This window comes from Wyeomyia smithii, chromosome 2 (genome assembly GCF_029784165.1).
Source record: "Wyeomyia smithii strain HCP4-BCI-WySm-NY-G18 chromosome 2, ASM2978416v1, whole genome shotgun sequence".
In the NCBI taxonomy this organism is placed as follows: Eukaryota; Metazoa; Arthropoda; class Insecta; order Diptera; family Culicidae; genus Wyeomyia; species Wyeomyia smithii.
In genome coordinates this window covers 126,860,052-126,879,709 of record NC_073695.1, presented here as the reverse complement: position 1 = coordinate 126,879,709, position 19,658 = coordinate 126,860,052, and the positions used below count along the sequence as shown (strand labels likewise).

General features: G+C 38.5%; 1 protein-coding gene across 4 annotated transcripts in view; it reads right to left on the bottom strand.

Annotated features, from left to right (window-relative positions):
• Positions 1-19,658, bottom strand: part of LOC129726100 (putative 1-phosphatidylinositol 3-phosphate 5-kinase) — a 287,136-nt gene that overhangs the window by 253,596 nt on the left and 13,882 nt on the right. For 3 of the 4 annotated variants that reach the window (XM_055682741.1, XM_055682740.1, XM_055682743.1), the window contains exon 3: positions 17,572-17,826. The exons of the other annotated variant lie outside the window; for it this stretch is intronic. In XM_055682741.1, coding sequence (XP_055538716.1) covers positions 17,572-17,826 — 255 coding nt within the window. The remainder of the gene's footprint in view (positions 1-17,571; positions 17,827-19,658) is intronic. 4 annotated transcript variants of the gene reach the window in all.

The window sequence follows — 19,658 nt, the reverse complement described above, 5'->3', positions numbered from 1 at the left end:
TGTTTGTTGACAGTAAACGCTTTAGGTGAGTCACTGTATTGTTAGTTAAAGCATTCTTTAGTAAATACTATTTTTCGTATTTTATCCGTATTTTATGTTAAGACATGGGTAAGAATTGTTCAATTATTGTCGTGAATTTCGTTTTGAAGAATTTGTCAGTCATATCAAATACTTCGGTACGCTACTTAGCTGTTTTTTAACGGAGCAAATATTTTCCTAAGCTATAGGTGTTCTTTCATATTCACTTCCACTGCTGTCCGCCGTCACGAACGTGTGACCGCTCTCAAGAAAATTTGGAACAAGCTCCTACACCTAAACTGATTTTGAATTTATCAGTAGTGTCAAATGTAAAAACAAAATCAAACAAAATATTTTGAGCGGCGCAGTTGGTACATTGTGTTATGCTCCTCACAAAAACCTAAATAAATCCACCTAGCGGTCAGACTCAGCCTTTCTCATTCAAACTTATTATTTGTAAAAATAGATTTACATGAATGCTTGAATCCAATAAAGGTATATTCACTCTTTGGGTTCTAAAGTATTGATATTGTAATTGAAGTATTAAATATGATATTTAAATTTAAATAATGTCCGTTCTTTCGATAATGTTCTTTTTTTGTTGCAAGAAAAAAAAAGCCAAACATATGTTAATTGTCAAGCTAGTCAGTCTCTATGAGCCCAAGGCTCACAGACATCCTTATCTGTAAATAAATAAATAAATAAATAAATATTTGACGTAATGTTAGTGCCTAAGCCCAAGTAACACACGTTGTAATAGAGCAGTTGAGATAACTCCTCTAATACTACCTGCAGTTATAGATTTCAGTTGACATTACCTTTTCCATGACATCTCTATCACCAGAAAAGCGCAAAAATTGGAGGCTACTAGAACAAGTACTGGTGCTATATGAAGTATTATATAACTTCATGAAAGCAAGCCAACTTGTTAGACCGAAGCTTTAAAATACATCTCGAGTACCAATACAATAGAAATACGTTGAAAATTGGTTATTTTTAAGTTGTAATTGCTAACAAATCAAAACATCGTTGACGCAAGCATAAAACTCCAAAATAAAAATATCGCAGAACGACACTGATTTATATCAGAAACAATATTGGGAAAAAAATATTGATTATGGCGTTTCAAATAATCAAATAAGAAACAATAATAAATCAACCATTTGATGCTTTTAAAACAAAGTTTAACGTGCGCGTCAAATTTCATGGTGAAACATTACGTTTTACTTCTGAAAAAATTATGCGCCATTCATTGGATATTGTTTTCTATTTGTCAATCAGTGGAAAATAGATTATGCATTACAGAATGTTCACTGATTTATTTCATTGCGAAGAGTCAATTTACCCCACCACCGCATAGACTTAGTTCGTAAACAACTATCTGGCATCTCTTTCTTACATGCGTAGTAAATCGCAATGTTATTTTTTTTCCTTGGGTAGATCTGCACTGACCCAGTGCAATGAAGAAATTCGCGCATTCGTGGGTCAGAATTCGCCATAACAAAGCGCATGCGCAAATGCGTTGCTATGACAACATTTACCCAGCGCATGCGCAAATGTATTGTTACGCGCAGTGCAACCAGTTCGATGATCGTTTTTGTCAGTGGCACTTTTAATCAATTCTCGCGTAATTTTTCAAAGCGACCTATCTAACATTGAGAGACTCTCTTTGTTTACTTTCTCTTTGATCGATAATTATGGTATTTTTTTCCATATTTCATAACACTCAATGCATAGACAGTATTACTATCTCTCGATTAAGGGGAAGGAAGCTTAAAAAATATATATAATGACGACGTAATTAACGAAACAAAGTGAGAGAGGAGAGAATCTGTCATTGTTACTTAGGTCCCTTTGAAAAATTACGCGAGAATTATAAAGTGATGATGAAAAGCAATGTTCAACCTTTCAAAATTAATTGTTTCTGTCGCTTGAATATTGAAATTGTTTTCGCATAGTTTCACAGACATGAAATAATTTAAAACTAGTAAACGTTGTTAGATATACGGTAACAGAAATTAGAGTGATATTGGTTGCACTGTAAGCGTTTTGTTAACCTTTTCATGGCGCATTTTGACCCACCTCGAATAGGTTCATTAGAATCGTTTAAATAATTTTATTAACAATTTGATCAAGTAGTTTTACGTTGGTTTTCGAATACCACTACATAATAGGAAAAGTACTTTACAGGTACGTAGTACGGCTGCCCCGGCTAGGCATTCCATGCATAGTTTTTCTAATACATAGTGAAAACATCTGGAGGACAACTGTTATTTGTGTCATAGTTGTTATTTTTTCAACTCATGTTATTGAAAAACATCTCCAAAACCAGGAGAAAATGAGTTTGTTTTCGAAATGTGGTTGAATTACTGATGAAAAACATCTTCTCACAAATGTTGTATGTTAAGTTGCTTTCTGTACTGTTTTTAAAACATCATAAACACAAGTTACCGATAAGCAGCAGCAGTTTATATTCGATAATATATTAAATACACTCATGCTATGAAATAACATCTCGAGAACAATAATATAGCAATACAAATTTTGAATTGCGCTTATAGTATTCTTATATGACTACTGTCATTGTGAATAATTTTCTAACATGGTTTGTGTATTACTTGGGAGAATTTTTTTGAACCACAGGTTCAATCTTTATAAAGTTCAAATGTTAAGGGTTTTTTAGGTAGCTCGTTCATTTGAAACTAATTTTGTTCAAATCAGTTGCGTAGTTTCTGTGATATTGATGTTTCGTGATTTTTACATTTTGATACATAACCTCTAAACTAGAAATCCGATTACAATAAAATCCAATAGGGTCTTATGGGGCAAATAAACCTTCCATTTGAAATTAATTTCATTGAAATCGGTCCAGCCATCTCTGAGAAAATCGAGTGAGATTGGGAGAGCGTTACACACACACATACAGAAAATGCTCAGCTCGTCGAACTGAGTCGAGTGATATACGACATTCGGCCCTTTTGAGCACTTTTATACCTTTAGTTTTTGCAGTGATTGCTATACCTTTCTAGGAGAAAGGCAAAACTTGCTTAATGAAGCACGAGAGAAGGTCATTTATGAATTGACCAGCGATGGATTCATTCCAAACATCATTATGGCTACGTACCGTAAAAGTAATCAAATTACTTAAGTACCGTAACTTTAATCAAATTTCGGTGTTTATGCAAGTTTTATGATGCAAAAGTGTTAAATTGTCATTGCAGTACTAAATTCTGTTGATGGTCTTGATTGAAAAAGCATTTGAGTGCAAAATTTCACCTAAAGCGTTACGATTTTTAATTGCTGTTTTCTCATGAGCACCAAAACGCAAATGGGACGGACTTGCTATGAGCGGCAGTACGATGCTTAGAGAAAAAGTTATTCACCCCAAACTGATTTAATGTTTGGCGAACGGCTTACCACTGAATCATGTTCCATCGACTGTTTAAACGGAATGAAGCAGCAGCGTACAGGAAAATTTTGGGAATAACCTACAGGGGATAGTCAAAATAAGTAGGATAGTCAAAATTTTAATGAAATTTGAATTGCTGTAGCTTTGCCAAATGTTATTCGATTTTAAATGTTTGTGATCTACTTTGTCGGATCACAATAGAGCCGTTGAGAGCAAAAGTGGTACATGTGCCATTTTTACAATTTTTGGGTTTTTTGCATAAATTGATGCAGAACGCAATAACGTACTAGAATATCCAAGGGAAACCGAGATCTGATAACCTAAACCAAAGTTATAGCCAGAACAATTTTTGGTAATTTACATAATCACCATTTCGTTGAGAGCAAAAGTGGTACATGTTCAGTCTGTGCATATTAGATGAATTGTAAGTCAAAGATCTTAGGATATAGAACAATCATGACTTCAGCAAAGTTGGTCAAGTGATTGAGTTCTTTCAGATGAAGATCTGTATGTTTTGGAATTTTCTCACTACGTGGCGCTAGTGTACCCGTGACTATTTTGTTACAAAAAGAGTTTTATCTATTTCAGTATCAACTCGTATGCTGTGGCCAATTTAAAAGATTACTCTCTGAGGTCTTTGATAAAGATATATATTTACACACTGGACCCAGGATTGGCTCTAGGCAGGCCACCGATAGCCTTCCGTAAGATTCAGAAATACCGTAATTGAGGTCAATTTTCTAAAGTGATCCTAGAGCTTCCTATTTTTTTCGAAACTGCTCCTGCGGGATTGACTAGAAACGAAATGATTTCACCGAAAGATCCGGAACTAGCGTAAAATGTCAATTTTCAAAAGTGTTCCTAAAGCTTTCTGTTTTTTTTTTCGAGATCAATTTTAGAGGGAAAATGATCTTTTAACGAAATATGCTCCAAGATGGCCACCACGTGAACCAGATTAATTTTTAAGAACAGTCCCACTTTTTTTCTAAACCTCCCGGACGAAAATAAAAGATCTCATGACATAATGTTACTCAAATTTACCATCAGATAGCCCTCCGAAAGATCCGGAGTTACCGTAAACGGGATTAATTTTGAACAACAGGTCCTAGTCCCATCTGGATACGGTGTATATTTTTCCAAGGCTGTATCATATGTTCAGTTCACTCATTTGCCGCTCTTATAACTACATACACAGTCTGCTTTAAAGAACAGTTCCCAGTATTTTCCGTGTTTTTTTTTCGAAACTATCACATGCAAAAAAATACCATAGTATCAAAGAAAAGCCGAGATCTGTTAACTTATACCAGAGTTATAGCCAAAATAATTTTCAGTTTTCCTCTTCTACGCTATTTCTGGATCTGGGGGGCAACCGGTAGTCTACCGAAAGTTGAACCTGAGTCCATCGTGTAGTTATTATCGACCAAACAGCAATTCTAAAGATACCAGGGTATTTTCCTTTGAATTGGCCCCAGTCGATCTAGATTATTCAAAATGTCTTCTGTTACATATACATATACATAGCGCCACAAAGTGACAGAATTCCTTAACAAACAGATCATCATTCTATAGTACTCAATCACTTGAGCAACTCTGCTGAAAACGTGAATGTTCTATGTTTTAAGATTAGCGAGCAATAATGCATCCTTCATCATCCTTAGACTGGACATACACCACTTTTGCTCTCAACGTTTTCTGGTTGTCATTATTTTTCCCATAGAACAAAAGTGGTACATGTTTTTCCATTGAAGTTTGTGTAAGTTTCTCAACCAGAACTCGTTATGCTTTCATGTACCGTCTTTTGAAACTTTTCCAGCAATGATTTAGTGCAGTAATGTTGGAAAAATTGTTGAAAATAATTTACTATTTGAGTGTTTTTGTTTATCGCGTCTCCTGAAAAATTTACTTAATAGCACATGTACCACTTTTGCTCTCAATGACTCAATTGACTTTTGGTCACTGGGCCAGCTAGGATTAGACACAACACAAAACATTGTCATTTTCGTAAATATTGTCAGTAAATGTCTAGATATAAGAAAAATGTCAGTCCTCCACGCCTGCGTGTTTGAGGGATGTTTATTCTATACCTAGTAGCCCTGAGTTGGTGTCCCAATATATACATACTTTTCTGAATATAATTTATTATCAATGTTTGCTTTCTCGTTGCATGTAAAATATTTGTTAATTTATTTTAGGTTTAGGTAGAATTAAACATAGTATTAAGGAAATTCAGTTAGAAGTGTAAGTCTTGCATGCAACTGAACAGTGTACAGTACCATAAAAGAGGGGACACCAACCTAGCATAAAATATTGTTAGCCCGCCGTGATGTATCGAATGATGGGATGTCAACGAGATCACGAACACCAACGTCCCACTGGGGGAAATTAAGGCGCGATGGCGCAAACGAGGCTTTTTCCCAAAAATCGGTCCGAGGAGTAAGTTAGGCGCGGCAGCGTGATTCGGCAAATCGTTTGCCCAGAGTTTTCGGTTGACAAAACGTGGGATCAGAAGATCCAAAGAACGAACGTTAATCTCTGGCCGGACCAGTCGAGTGGGGTGACAGTGTAGTGTCCCCAGAAGAAATTCTGCATAGTGCACGTCGAGTACGCAAACCCAAGCGACAGTGCTAAATCCCTCCCGGATTCGAAACGTTAAGGCCGCTTGTAATCTGGTCGGGTTGCCGCTGTAGCCGATAGACCACCCGCCACCCCGTACTGGAAGTTGCCGATCGCCGTTGGTGCCCATTCCTGTTCGTTCCTGGTTGCAGAGTAGCAGCATGTCGACCACCGTTCGTCCCGGCCGCAACGTTTAGTGAAGTCCATTAGTGAAAATAAATATGTCAAACTAGTAAGCGTCTTTAGTATTAACCACCCCCCCCCCCCCCCTTGTAAATCAAAAAAAGTAAAATAAAAATTAAATGTAAGGTCAGTCTAATTCTAGTTGTTTTGTGTTACATTAAATGAAATTCATTCTTTAGGCTAAGTTTGTCCGCTTCTCGGTATTCGTGATATTTCACCTGAACACGCTCAGTGATCAGAGGCGTATTGAGGGGTGAAAGTCCACCCCGCCACCTGAGATTTCTCTAGGAAACCGCGTGTAACGACCCTTTGGTAGTTTGGTGGTGAAGCGTATCCCTCCAAGTTAAGAGATCCCAAGAGAACCGTAACATGTTATTCGATTTTAATAGCTTTGCCAAATGTTACTCGATTTTAATAATTCGAACATCATTGAACCAAGGTGTCGCACGCTACATTTTGATGCAGAAATGTAAATTCTCCCACTACGGGTTCCTTCGGGGCATCCAGGTGATTCCTGAAGTGGCCAATGCAGCCTATGTTCAGAAATATGTCTTTTGAAAGGTTCGTGGTGAAAAATCCTGAAGATAGAGGTGTCACACGCTATATTTGGGGCAAAAACGTAAATGTCCCCTACTAAAGGTTCCTCTGAGGACTTCCGGATGAAAAATTGCCATTTCTCGATGAGTACTTGGCCGATTCCGGATCTTGATGAACCATTCGCTTCAGAAATGATTTTGTCATCTATGCCAATGATGCAAATAAGCATTTTCATCAGGTAACCCATTACCAAATCCATCCAAAAATAAGCAGGTTTGACATGCCTTTATGTACCAAATGTCTCAAAACCAATATATGAACGTCAAAATCTTGGGTTATTCAAAAAAAAAACAGGAGAGTTGTGTACAAAGCCACGACCGCAAGGTTGAAGTAGAATACTTTTACAAGAAAGATAACCCGGCTGCTTGCGTGTTAGTCATTTTTTCTAGTAAATAAACGTTGACTAATCGGATCAATCGAATTTCGCCCTTCAACAAGGATTGACCATTTTCAATAATATAGTAAGTTGCTTGTCATGCTTGGGGCTTGACAATTTTTAAATTTTGAGATAAATTTTTTTTTTGGATGTCGCGCTCATGACTGAACGAAAAGATAATTCAGTACGTTCTGAGACACGGAGATAAAGTAAAATTTATAACTTTGACAAATTTAAAAATGTGAATTAACTCATTAGAAAATATTAACTCTTCAATCAAGTGTTTATTTGATCCTGAAAAGGACAATTTATTGTTCATTTTAGTATCGGATAAGATGCCGATCACATCTTTGCGTTATCACTGACCATGTGAATAAAATATTCCTTGTGATAAAATAAACAGTGAAAAGCTGATTCAACACTCAAAACTAGACGGCTCAAGTGTTGCCAAAATGAGTCAACTTTTCATTGAATGCATTTACTAGTGCCCACTATCGCACAGAGACTGCATTTCACTAAAGTGCCTCACTGCATCAGCCGCTATCGATGCTGAGATCCGCTGCAACCAGTGCGCTATCCATAGCCATGCCACAGTTGTGGCCGCCATACGCTGCCATTGGTATCCACTGTCCCTGCATCAGCTGGCCCAGCTGCTATCGTTGCTGGAATCCGCTGCAACTAGTGCGCTATCCATTGCTACGCCACAGCTGTGGCCGCTTTCCGCCATCGCTGGTATCCACTGCACTGCTAGTGCTGCTGCTAAGGGAGGACGACTGCTGTTGTCGCTGTCTAGAACTATTATGAGCGGCTTCGGCTGAAACAGGCTCTAATATAGGCCAAATAGCATGTTTTAAATTGCAAGGTATATGATTCTGTCGACCGTGCTTGGAAAGCAATCATATAACGACCAATCAGAGATCGAGTTTTGCGTTTTGACAAGGCTTGACAATTTTCAATAGTATAATAGTTGGAATAAAATTATTTTTTTTTCTACATTTGGAGGGATCTTAGAGGATTTTCCAATCTATTGCTGCAAGAACGAAGGAAATTCATCGAAAACTAACCGATTTATTAGCATTTGAAATTGGACGTATTTTTCACTTTTTCCAGTTTTAGATTTTCGTTTTACACCCTCATGTAGCCGAGTGTAGCTGAACTTCATGAGAGACGTAGTTCTACGTCAAATTTTTTTTAGGAAAAAGAAGTCGATACAGAAAAAAATGCGTTTGGTCATTTTGGCTCTCATGGTAACTATAAAACACACCAAAACTTGAGCTTGACGACCGCACATTTCGTAGTTGCTCCTCCGTGATCGGTCTTAGCTAGTGAAGTTGCACAAAGAACCACGTATATGGCAACTTATGATTAGTTTAGCATCTTCAATATACAACAATTCAGTAGCTTTCGCCATAGATAGACTAAAAAGAACATAGATACCCAAGTTGGGCTTCGCTACATATAATCTCAAGGCAACACTATGAACTTGCCATCTGTAGGCCGTTGGGTGAACTAAAGCATATCCACACGGAAAAATATCATGATACTTCTTATCATTTCACCCAAAAAAATATCATGGTACTTTCAATCGAATTTGTACGGTGGTTTTCAATCGACTATTCTATATGGTCTAGATCATTTGCAATTTCAATTTATTACAACAGTACTAAAAAGCAAATCTCGCGTAATTTTACAACTTAGTGTATCTCAGTTTCTTTTTTTTTATTCTTATCAACAATAATAATAGAAGGCCCAGACGCAGAAAGCATAACGGGGCTGTTAATTCAGTTGGGGTAGGGAAAAGCCTGCTTGAGTAGAATTTTTTTGGTTATTCCTCCTCAAATAGGCATAAAACCCCTCTCATCTTTTCAAACAAATAAATACAATTATAGATATATAACAAATCAAAATTTGAAACTAGGACATATGATTGATCTTGAAGAATTCTTTATAATTTTTGCAGTTTCTACAGTCCGAGAAAAATACTGGAGCGTCTTAATATATATTTCAGTGTATATACACAATCTGAAAAAAAAAATAAAAAATGTACTAAATAGGCACATCAATGGATTTAAGGAAGGAATACAGGATATACACTCAAAATATTTTTCACGTTGTTAAGTGAAATTTCCTGTACTTATTCATTTTCTGTCATTTTGCATGATATATGTGACAAACATAACATCTACGTGAAAATCACATACAAACTATGTTTTATCACGTAGCATCTACGTCAACTTGGCAACGTCAAACAGAATGAAGTATCGCGTGAACTCTCCGTGTGAGAATACACAGAAACCAAAACGGCGAAGCTGTTGTCTGATTCAGTCTTTGAACATAAAAAGGAATTCCTCAATGACTTCGCAAAAAGTGAGCTTCAGAAAAACCATAAGAACCCGGCATAGAGATTTCACACAGATTCAGTTCAAATTGCGAGGAATCGCCTGAACATAAACAATTGCAGCTAACAGTGATTATCACCGGCGAATGTCGCAATATCTTCTTGTCATTTTGTATGTCGTTTAATTCATTTACGAATTGGCGATTTTGCATGTCCGTGCGACTTATCAAGCAACGTATTTGGATTATTTCTGAAAACTATTTCCAGTCTCTTAGGAATTTAGGAAACCATAATTGAAAATTATACGTGGTTTAAAACGTATCAGACAATCAATTGCTTTTCACTTTACCGGCAGTTGAATTCTACGTGAAACTCACATGAAATGCATATGTCTACTGAATAAAATTCACAGGATAAATCATCTCACCAGTTCATGATGAACTGAAATGACAATCACGTAAAATCTACATGGAAATAACAGTGGAAAATATTTCCGGTAATTATAACGTGAAAAATATTTTGAGTGTATATTTAGGGAAAATCAAAATTAGCTAAGATTCCACGAACTGGAACATTTAGTTGTTTATTCCGAGCTTGAGGAGTTCTTTGCATATGTCGATAAATCGATTTGAAAATTTATGCACGGAATAGTGAGAGTGATAATGTATGAGATCACAAACAATAATCTGCAACGGAAGCTACAAACCGAATAGGCAAACATTCTACAACATTCTTTGACGGTTGAGGCAGAATTATTAATTATTAGCTGTATGGTGGTTTTCAATCGACTATTAAAATTGGTATAAACAACAAATGCATGAGTTATGCTAATGATGACTAGAGTAAGATACCTGACTTTATGCATTTTGCCCGCAACACCTTTGTAACGGTAAGTGCTGCCATCTGATGACCTCAATGCGCCTAAAATTGTGATTATTAGCAAAATCGATTCATCGTGCTAAATCCGCCAGATGAAAACAAAACAAGATGTTAAGCGTTGTTTGACCAATAAATAGTTAATGGGTTCAATGATGGCAATTTCGGTCACGGGTTACTTTAAAACACGTTTTGTTATGTCAAAGCCGACGTTTCAAGGATATATTTCCTCGTCCTCAGGGCAACTACGATTAACAGTTTACAATTTACATAGATAAGTCACACGAACTAAGTTATTACATACACAAATTACAAACAAAACAAACAAGTTCTCGTCAAAATATGGTGCATTGGTATTAAATTGTTGTTGGTTAACTACACTACACTGTGGATGTCAAATATGTAAAATAATTATTGGTTTGTGACTTTTCAAAATTTAAAAATGCAAACGGATGAGCTACACTTACACAGTATCTTCCAACACACATCACACACGATTAAAGCCGTCGGGAAATGTTGCGTCAAAACGGAGAGAAATAATGTTGCAAGACAGAGATAGAGAGTACTAGAGACTGTGGTAGTCTGCATCAATATGTGAGAGATCGCAGCGTGCCGGAGTAAGCGATGCTTAAGTTGTTCGTGTCCGTTCTATAATTTATTGCGGATCTGTCACATGCGATGTAACACATTTCTAACACCTGTAATGCTTGAATCCTGTCATCCGAAGTTAAATTCTAGTGTTGGCTATATTGAAACTGTGATTATCTTTTATCGCATGCTTCATCAACGCCGTCTTTTTAAACTCATCTTCCCTTCCCTCCCTCTCAGTGCTAGAATCTCAATACTGTTCGTAGCGTTTCATGAGAGAGCGGTGCGCGGCAAGACGGTTCTTCAGTTGCTGTGTAGTCATACCAATGTATGAGCTATCGCAGTCTGCACACGGGATACGGTATATTACGTTTCTTTTTGAAAGATGCGAAGAAGAGTCTTTGAGTTTCGTGAAAAGTAGTCTGTTGGTTTTGACGCATTTGAAACTCAGACTGATATTTTCATGATTCTTTTTGATACTGCGTGCCAGTGCGGGTGTGAGGCCGTCAACATGGTGCAAAGATCGATATACTTTCGGTTCCGAGTTTACTTCCTCAACAACGTTATTCGTGCTTCGGTTGATAAATCTGTTGATTAACCGATTTATCAGTGAGTTCGGATAGTTGTTGGTAAGCAAGTGCTCGCGCACTATCTGCTTATTTTCCGTGAGCGATTTGTTCGTCGATAATCGAAACACTCTCCCAAATTGGACAAACAAAATTCAAACGAAAAATAACACGCTGGTGAAATCACTATTCGACCAAAAAATGATTGATCAACCCACCAAAAATCGGCTAACTACATACAACGCGACTTGCCCTAAAATTTATGGATTACCTAAGATTCATAAAGACGGCAATCCACTGAGGGTCATACTGTCATGCATAAATTGCCCAACATAAGATCTCTCAAAATACCTTGCAAGCATTCTGCATCATTCAATAGACCACGAGAAATATAACGTACGCAACTCATATGAGTTCTGTACGTTTATTAACAACGTCACACTTCCCCCCAACTATGTATTGGTATCGTTTGATGTAGTAAGCCTGTTCACTTGCATACCGAGAGACTTGGTGGTACAAGCGGTGAGAAATAACTGGAACTTGATCGAGAAAAATACAACGATCAAAGAGCAAAATGTTTTCATCAAGCTCATTGAGTTTAACATCTCGTCCAGTTATTTCACCTTCCGTGGGGCCTATTACCGGCAAAAGAAGGGGACAGCCATGGGGAATTCCTTGTCACCTGCTTTAGCTGATCTTGTAATGACTACATTACTTGATGGTGTGCTTGCGAAGATCGATGTACACATTCCATGTATTAAAAAATACGTCGACGATTTGTTCACCGCTCTCCCAGCGGACAAGATTGAATATGTGAGGAACGCTCTCAACGGGTTCGACTCATATATTCAATTCACATATGAGGTAGAAAATAACAACCGATTACCGTATTTAGATATGGTTCTTATTAGAACCAACGAACAAAAAATTGTGACCGAATGGTATAAGAAACCTGTCGCTTCTGGGAGAATTCTTAATTTTCTCTCGATGCACCCGTTGGCACAGAAATTGAATACGGCAACCGGTTTTATTGGGAGAGTGTTTCGATTATCGACGAACAAATCGCTCACGGAAAATAAGCAGATAGTGCGCGAGCACTTGCTTACCAACAACTATCCGAACTCACTGATAAATCGGTTAATCAACAGATTTATCAACCGAAGCACGAAAAACGTTGTTGAGGAAGTAAACTCGGAACCAAAAGTATATCGATCTTTGCACCATGTTGACGGCCTCACACCCGCACTGGCACGCAGTATCAAAAAGAATCATGAAAATATCAGTCTGAGTTCAAATGCGTCAAAACCAACATACTACTTTTCACGAAACTCAAAGACTCTTCTTCGCATCTTTCAAAAAGAAACGTAATATACCGTATCCCGTGTGCAGACTGCGATAGCTCATACATTGGTATGACTACTCTCGAACTCAACCAACTGAAGAACCGTCTTGCCGCGCACCGCTCTCTCATGAAACGCTACGAACAGTATTGAGATTCTAGCACTGAGAGGGAGGGAAGGGAAGATGAGTTTAAAAAGACGGCGTTGATGAAGCATGCGATAGAAGAGAATCACAGTTTCAATATAGCCAACACTAGAATTTCAACTTCGGATGACAGGATTCAAGCATTACAGGTGTTAGAAATGTGTTACATCGCATGTGACAGATCCGCAATAAATTATAGAACGGACACGAACAACTTAAGCATCGCTTACTCCGGCACGCTGCGATCTCTCACATATTGATGCAGACTACCACAGTCTCTAGTACTCTCTATCTCTGTCTTGCAACATTATTTCTCTCCGTTTTGACGCAACATTTCCCGACGGCTTTAATCGTGTGTAAGGTGTGTTGGAAGATACTGTGTAAGTGTAGCTCATCCGTTTGCATTTTTAAATTTTGAAAAGTCACGAACCAATAATTATTTTATATATTTGACATCCACAGTGTAGTGTAGTTAACCAACAACAGTTTAACACCAATGCACCATATTTTGACGAGAACTTGTTTGTTTTGTTTGTAAGTTGTGTATGTAATAACTTAATTCGTGTGACTAATCTATGTAAATTGTAAACTGTTAATCGTAGTTGCCCTGAGGACGAGGAAATATATCCTTGAAACGTTGGCTTTGACATAATAAAACGTGTTTTAAAGTAACCCGTGACCGAAATTGCCATCATTGAACCCATTAACAAAACAAGATGGCAAAACCACATATATAGAACATACCTAACACTGGCACTGGCGTGATCAGTGAGCAGTGATTTTATTCAGAGTGTGGTACCATTCAAGTAGTTAATTTTGTACCAACTTTTTTAGAAGATTTCTTTCTGGGTGTTACTTATGTCTTATGTATGTGGAAATACCCTAGGACAGGATGTGACAAGTGGCTTCTAGTTATTCTTAATTTCGTTCAAAATAGCCTTCATAAAACATTTTAATTTTTCGGCACGACGCTTGCCAGTGTCGCCAAAAATATTTAATAAAGGAAATTTCAATACCTAGGCTAGGATATTACAAGTTCTGAGTTACAATCATAATTAGTTACACTAAAGTCGCTTTTTACGCGGGGATACATGCCGCGTAGAAAAAAAACCGCGGAAATTCCGGAATCCGCGTAAATCCCGAATCCGCGTAAAAAAAACCGCGCAAATTCCGGAATCCGCGTAAAAAAAACCTTGTAAATTCCGGAATCCGGAGGGAACCCGAAACCCGCGCAAAAAAAAAATACCGCGTGAATTCCGGAATCCGCGTAAAAAAACGCGTAAATTCCGGAATCCGAATAAATTTCGGAATCCGTGTAAAAAATCCGCGTAAAAAGCGACCTTAGTGTAATAAAAACGCGTATAGGTTGGCAGTTGAGACTGAACTGACTTTATTGAGAGAGTACAAGATGACATAGTTACATAGTTGGTACATTCGCATGCTCGGTACTGAACACTCCCACGGCAAGCTAGATGGTTCCCGGGTTAATCTCTTACAAAGCGATTTTTGCGAACAAGACAAAGTATGTGAATCAAAAACTGTTCCTCTAAACTTTATTTTGAAGGTCTTCCACACAAGCCAAGATCAAATAATTGTTTCCGTTTTCTGTTACGACGATTCTCTGGTTTAACTACCCAATGTTCTTTTTCAAAACCTAATACACCTTCCTCACTTCTGTTTACTACTCCTGCTTCTCTTACAGTACTATTTTCTAACTCAATTTCTGGAGCTGAAGTACCGGTCCGGTTATTACGATCCTTCAATATCGTTAAGAATGACACATTTTCACCATATGTTGACCCCGTGGTACCACTACTTTGTTTGCGGGTTTCCGATGTTGCTCGTGCTTGGTCCTCATCTCCTCTCGAACTCCGCTTGGTGCCACGATCAGTGTTCTCAAGGGTGAATTCCTTGTTCTTTACCATTTGATTAGTGTGGTGCTTGATCGTTTGTCCCGTAGAAGAGAGCTTGACCAGGTAGTTACGTTTTCCCATTTTTTGACACACCGTTGCCTTGCTCCATGAAACCCTATTAGGATTTGAGTAATTCCGCACAAGCACCGACTAACCCACAGCAAAGGTTACTTCTCGATTTCCCCTGTGTTGCTGAACCTGTTTAACTTGATGTTTTTCCAGGTTAAGTTTGATCTCGCTATTTTCATTAGTACGCGTGGACGGAAGAGAACGTACTATGTCAAGCCGTGTTTTGATGTCCCTGTTCAACTTGGCAACCGCTGGTGATATTTCAGAAGAGCAATGTTTTGATTTCCGGTAACCCAGTAAAAAGTTCGAAATTATTTCTGATAATGGGCGTGCGGTATTGCTTCAGTTGCTCCGTTTGTCGCTGGATGCCCAGGTGCTGTGAGTATTTGCTTTATTCCGTTGGCCTTCAAGAATACTAAAAATTTCTCCGCAGTAAATTGGCTGCCATTGTCACTGACGAGCTCGTCTATGAGACCAAACCTCGCCATACACTCCATAAGCTTTTCAATTGTGAACTCGGCCGTGATTGACTTCGTATAGAACACTTCCGGCCATTTCGTCAGCACGTCGATGACTATTAAGAACCAATATCCGTTGATAGGACCCGCAAAGTCTACGCGTACTCTTGACCAGGGCTTATTTGGAACGCTCCATGGGATCAGCTTAGGGGGTGATGGCTGTTCAAACGCACAAAATTGACACCGTCTACCGTGCACATAGGCATAGAGGTCTTTATCCATACTGGGCCACCACATGCAACCTCTAGCGACGCTCTTCATTTTGTTAACTCCAAGGTGCGACGGGTGAAGAACTTCCAGTAATTGCTTTCTTAGTTTTGCCGGTACTACCACTCGATATCCTCGCATAATGACCCCCTCTTCCACGGATAATTCATCTTTAACGTTTTTGAAGTCCTCTAGTTCAGCGGTTCTCAACCTTTTTTTGTCCGCGTACCCCTTGGCGATATTTTCCAAATCAATTGGCTTGGAATGTTCTCGCAGAGTGGGAGAGAGTAGTGGTAGATCATGTTGTGGTAGTCTAGTTTAGGTTTCAAATTGAACTGTGATTGCTACAGTTGTGTTTTAAGAGGAAGTTTGAACAACAAATAGAGTATCATAAAAAAAATTGCTTTGTCCGCCATTACTGATTTTTCTCTCGCGGGGTACTGGAGGCTCTCGCGTACCCCTAGGGGTACGCGTACCCCAGGTTGAGAACCGCTGCTCTAGTTCAACAGTGATGGATTTACGACCGTCAAGTATGTTCACCAGATTCGGTTCCTGTGAACTGATGAAATTCAAGTATGAGCCATCTTCTTTCCACAACTCCCATGACTCGACCGCAGCTCTCGAAGGATAATCGGCGATGTTATCTCCAGATTTTACATACTTCAACTTGTAGTCGAATCCAGAAATGAAGTTGGACCAGCGCTGAACCCGCCCTGCCGCCATCACGGGATTTCCCTTTTGTGGCCCCAAAATCGATACTAACGGGTTGTGATCCGTTTTGATTGTAAATCGATTTCCCATTAAGTACAGATAATACTTGTTCAAGCCGTACATTATGGCCAGTTCTTCTTTATGTAACACACTATACCCCTTTTCAGCATCACTCAAAGTTCTTGAAGCAAAGGCGATTGGTCTATCAACATCCCCTATTTTATGCGCCAGAACTGCCGAAATCCCGCTCTTTGACGCATCACAAATTAATATTATTTCTTTACACGGGTCAAAATGCGTGAGGGTGTCTTTACAAAATTCGGCCTTAACTTTCTTAGATACTTCTTGACACTGACTAGTCCACTCGAATTTACAGTTTTTCATCAGGAACTGATAAAGCGGCGCCTTCAATGTTGCTAGACCGTTCACAAATTTGCTGTAGTAATTAACCATTTCGGCGAAAGCCGCAATTCCGATACACAGTTCGGTGGTTTAGCTTCTTCTATGGCACGGGTTTTATCTTTAGTTTTTTCGATTCCACTACCGGAAATTTCGAAGCCCAGATAGCTAACACGGCTTTTCATAAAGCTGCATTTCTCCATACACAACGAAAGCCCTGCTTTATCCAGTATTGTCAGCACCTGTTCAAGTCGGTTCAAATGTTCTTCTTGAGTTCTTGAGGACATCTTTGTTCCAGTATATTTACTCAAACGACCTGAAAACAAATGCTTAAATCGGTCCAAAACGTGCTTTAATTGCTCATCGCAACTGCAATTTGAACTCTCGCAAAAAATTTCATCCCAACAACGGCGGACCACCATCTCCAATAACAGCAAAATTCACTTTCTTCTGTTCACAATTATAAGTCACAACCGGTTCCTAACACTTTCAACTTTTGCCCGTTGTACGTTACTAGCTTCATATACACGTCTTTTAGTTTGTAGTATTCTAAAAACTTTCGGTAGAATTTTTCCGATACCGCTGATATGGCGGCTCCAGAATCCAGTTCCATAACCAGACTATTTCCATCGATCGTAACATCCACTTTTATTGGCTTGTCAGGAATACCTTCTACTTTTTTGATACTAAACACTACCGGCTTACTTATGAAGTTTTGCTGTGCTTCGATGCATTCATCAGACACCTCCTCCTCGGGAAACGCATTCTGTTCCTCCACGTTATGCTTCGATCTAGTATCGCAAACCGCCGCCAAGTGGCCTTTTCTAGCAATGGGCAAGATCGATCCCATTTTTGCAAAATCGATCTTTGCTAGCCGATTTATCGATTTTTTGAACCGATTTCTCTGCGCGCGATCTTCTGCTGAATCGATATTTTGGATGGCAAGATCGTTTTTTCCGCCTGAAAAATAAATGTGTGCAAAACGGATTGAAAACAATAGTGATTGCATTTATTGTTGCTAACGTAATCTGCGGCCGAATTCCGAGAACACTTTTCTTTGAAGAGAAGAAAATTTCTTTATTGATAGTATACGAAATGTTTTTCTTCTCTCCGAAGAAGTGTGTGCTCGGAATTCGGACACTGATCTGAAAAATGTGTCAATTTTTTACCGGGATGTCCATAGTTGAAGAATGGGCTAAAATTCAATAGACATGAAACCGAGAAAAACGCATTTCAAGTGTTTTTGTTGGTTCAAACAATTGTCTACGTCCATGACAACTTTTTTCATGAGTATGTCACCACCCCCATATCCAGCATATCCAGCTTTTCACGAACGGTAATGGCGTATAGTGCACGCAGCCCATTTGACGTTTTCTGTAGGTCAGGGAAGCTGGATAACCTTGTCGTCGAATTGAAAAAGAACAATCCGCAGCCAAATTAATTTTTAACGCAGTAACCATTTTTTGCCTTTGTAAACGCGACATCAATAGACAAACCCGTATGAAATTTGGCTAATACGCATGCGTTGTGAAATATATGAAGGATTAGAAGTGGGTGAAACGGCTCTTTTGCAAGAGCGGCTCTAAACCGACTCATGGTTCACAATGATTCACGAGCGTTGACAGTTCGTGTTGTCTCAGTAAACTTCGGGTTCGCGCAAACCAAACAGTTCTGGTGCGCCCAAAGAACCGTGGTTCTTTTTCGTGAGCCGTTCGTTCTTTCGCTCTTTCCTAAGAACCGGTTCATATGAACGGCTCGTGAGCCGTTCGCCCATCTTTAGCGAGGATGAAAAGAACGACGAGACAAGTTTGCACCTCGAACTGAATATAAATTACCAGACCACAAGACCGTCTCGAAAGTTTGACATATATTGTATACAATCATTACTATCTGATTGGTGTACATTGGGGTGGCAATGGAAATTGATTTTGACAGTTTTATTTAGAAGTAGTGTTCAAAATTTCGCCTTCACGAACAGTTAGCAAAATTTCGATTTTTTGGATAACACCCGACCTCGACGTTTTATACATTTCTAATAACCAGTTCACATGATGTAATATCGCCCATCTTGATTTGAAATCCCATACTCCAAATTTTCCGTGAAACCTAGATGTATGTATGTTTCAAGATACACGATATCACGTGATATAGTGTGAACAAGGCATAAGACATTTGGCACAAAAAAAACTATTACAAACTGTGCTTTTCTTTATAAGTCGAGAAAGTGAAATTTAGACCAAATACTCCTGAATTACGATTTAGCTGAAATTTTGCATTGCATTGGATATTGAATTTACCATTTTGGATATTAGCCAACATTATTTCATATTTGCTACCTCTGCAAGTGCACTTTTTGAAAATTGGCTTCCGTAGGGACGTTGTTTACTATCGTTGTGGGTGTTTACTATCAAGCACCAATTTTTTGATTTAGGTAGAAAAGGCATATGCGCTTATTTTTCAACTATGAGTAGCGGGGTACTTGTTAACTCAAATATTGCAAAAGTTGAATTGAATGGTCGTGTATATGCCGTACTGTATTCTGTCCTGCATGGTGTCGCGCTCGCCATTTTTGTTTATTTGAGTTTGTTCTGCGGATGTTCCGATTTTTTTATGAATTGGGTTGTTCAGCTCTATCGGTTTTTCATATCATCTGAATGATCTGAATTTTCCAAGTAAAACGTGACTTAAAAAAAATTCTATCATTGTCCTTCGCTTTTTATATCACGATTTAAAACTTCTTGAAATCTGCTCGAAACCGCTACAATGACAGTTCGCCCATCTACCAACTGTCA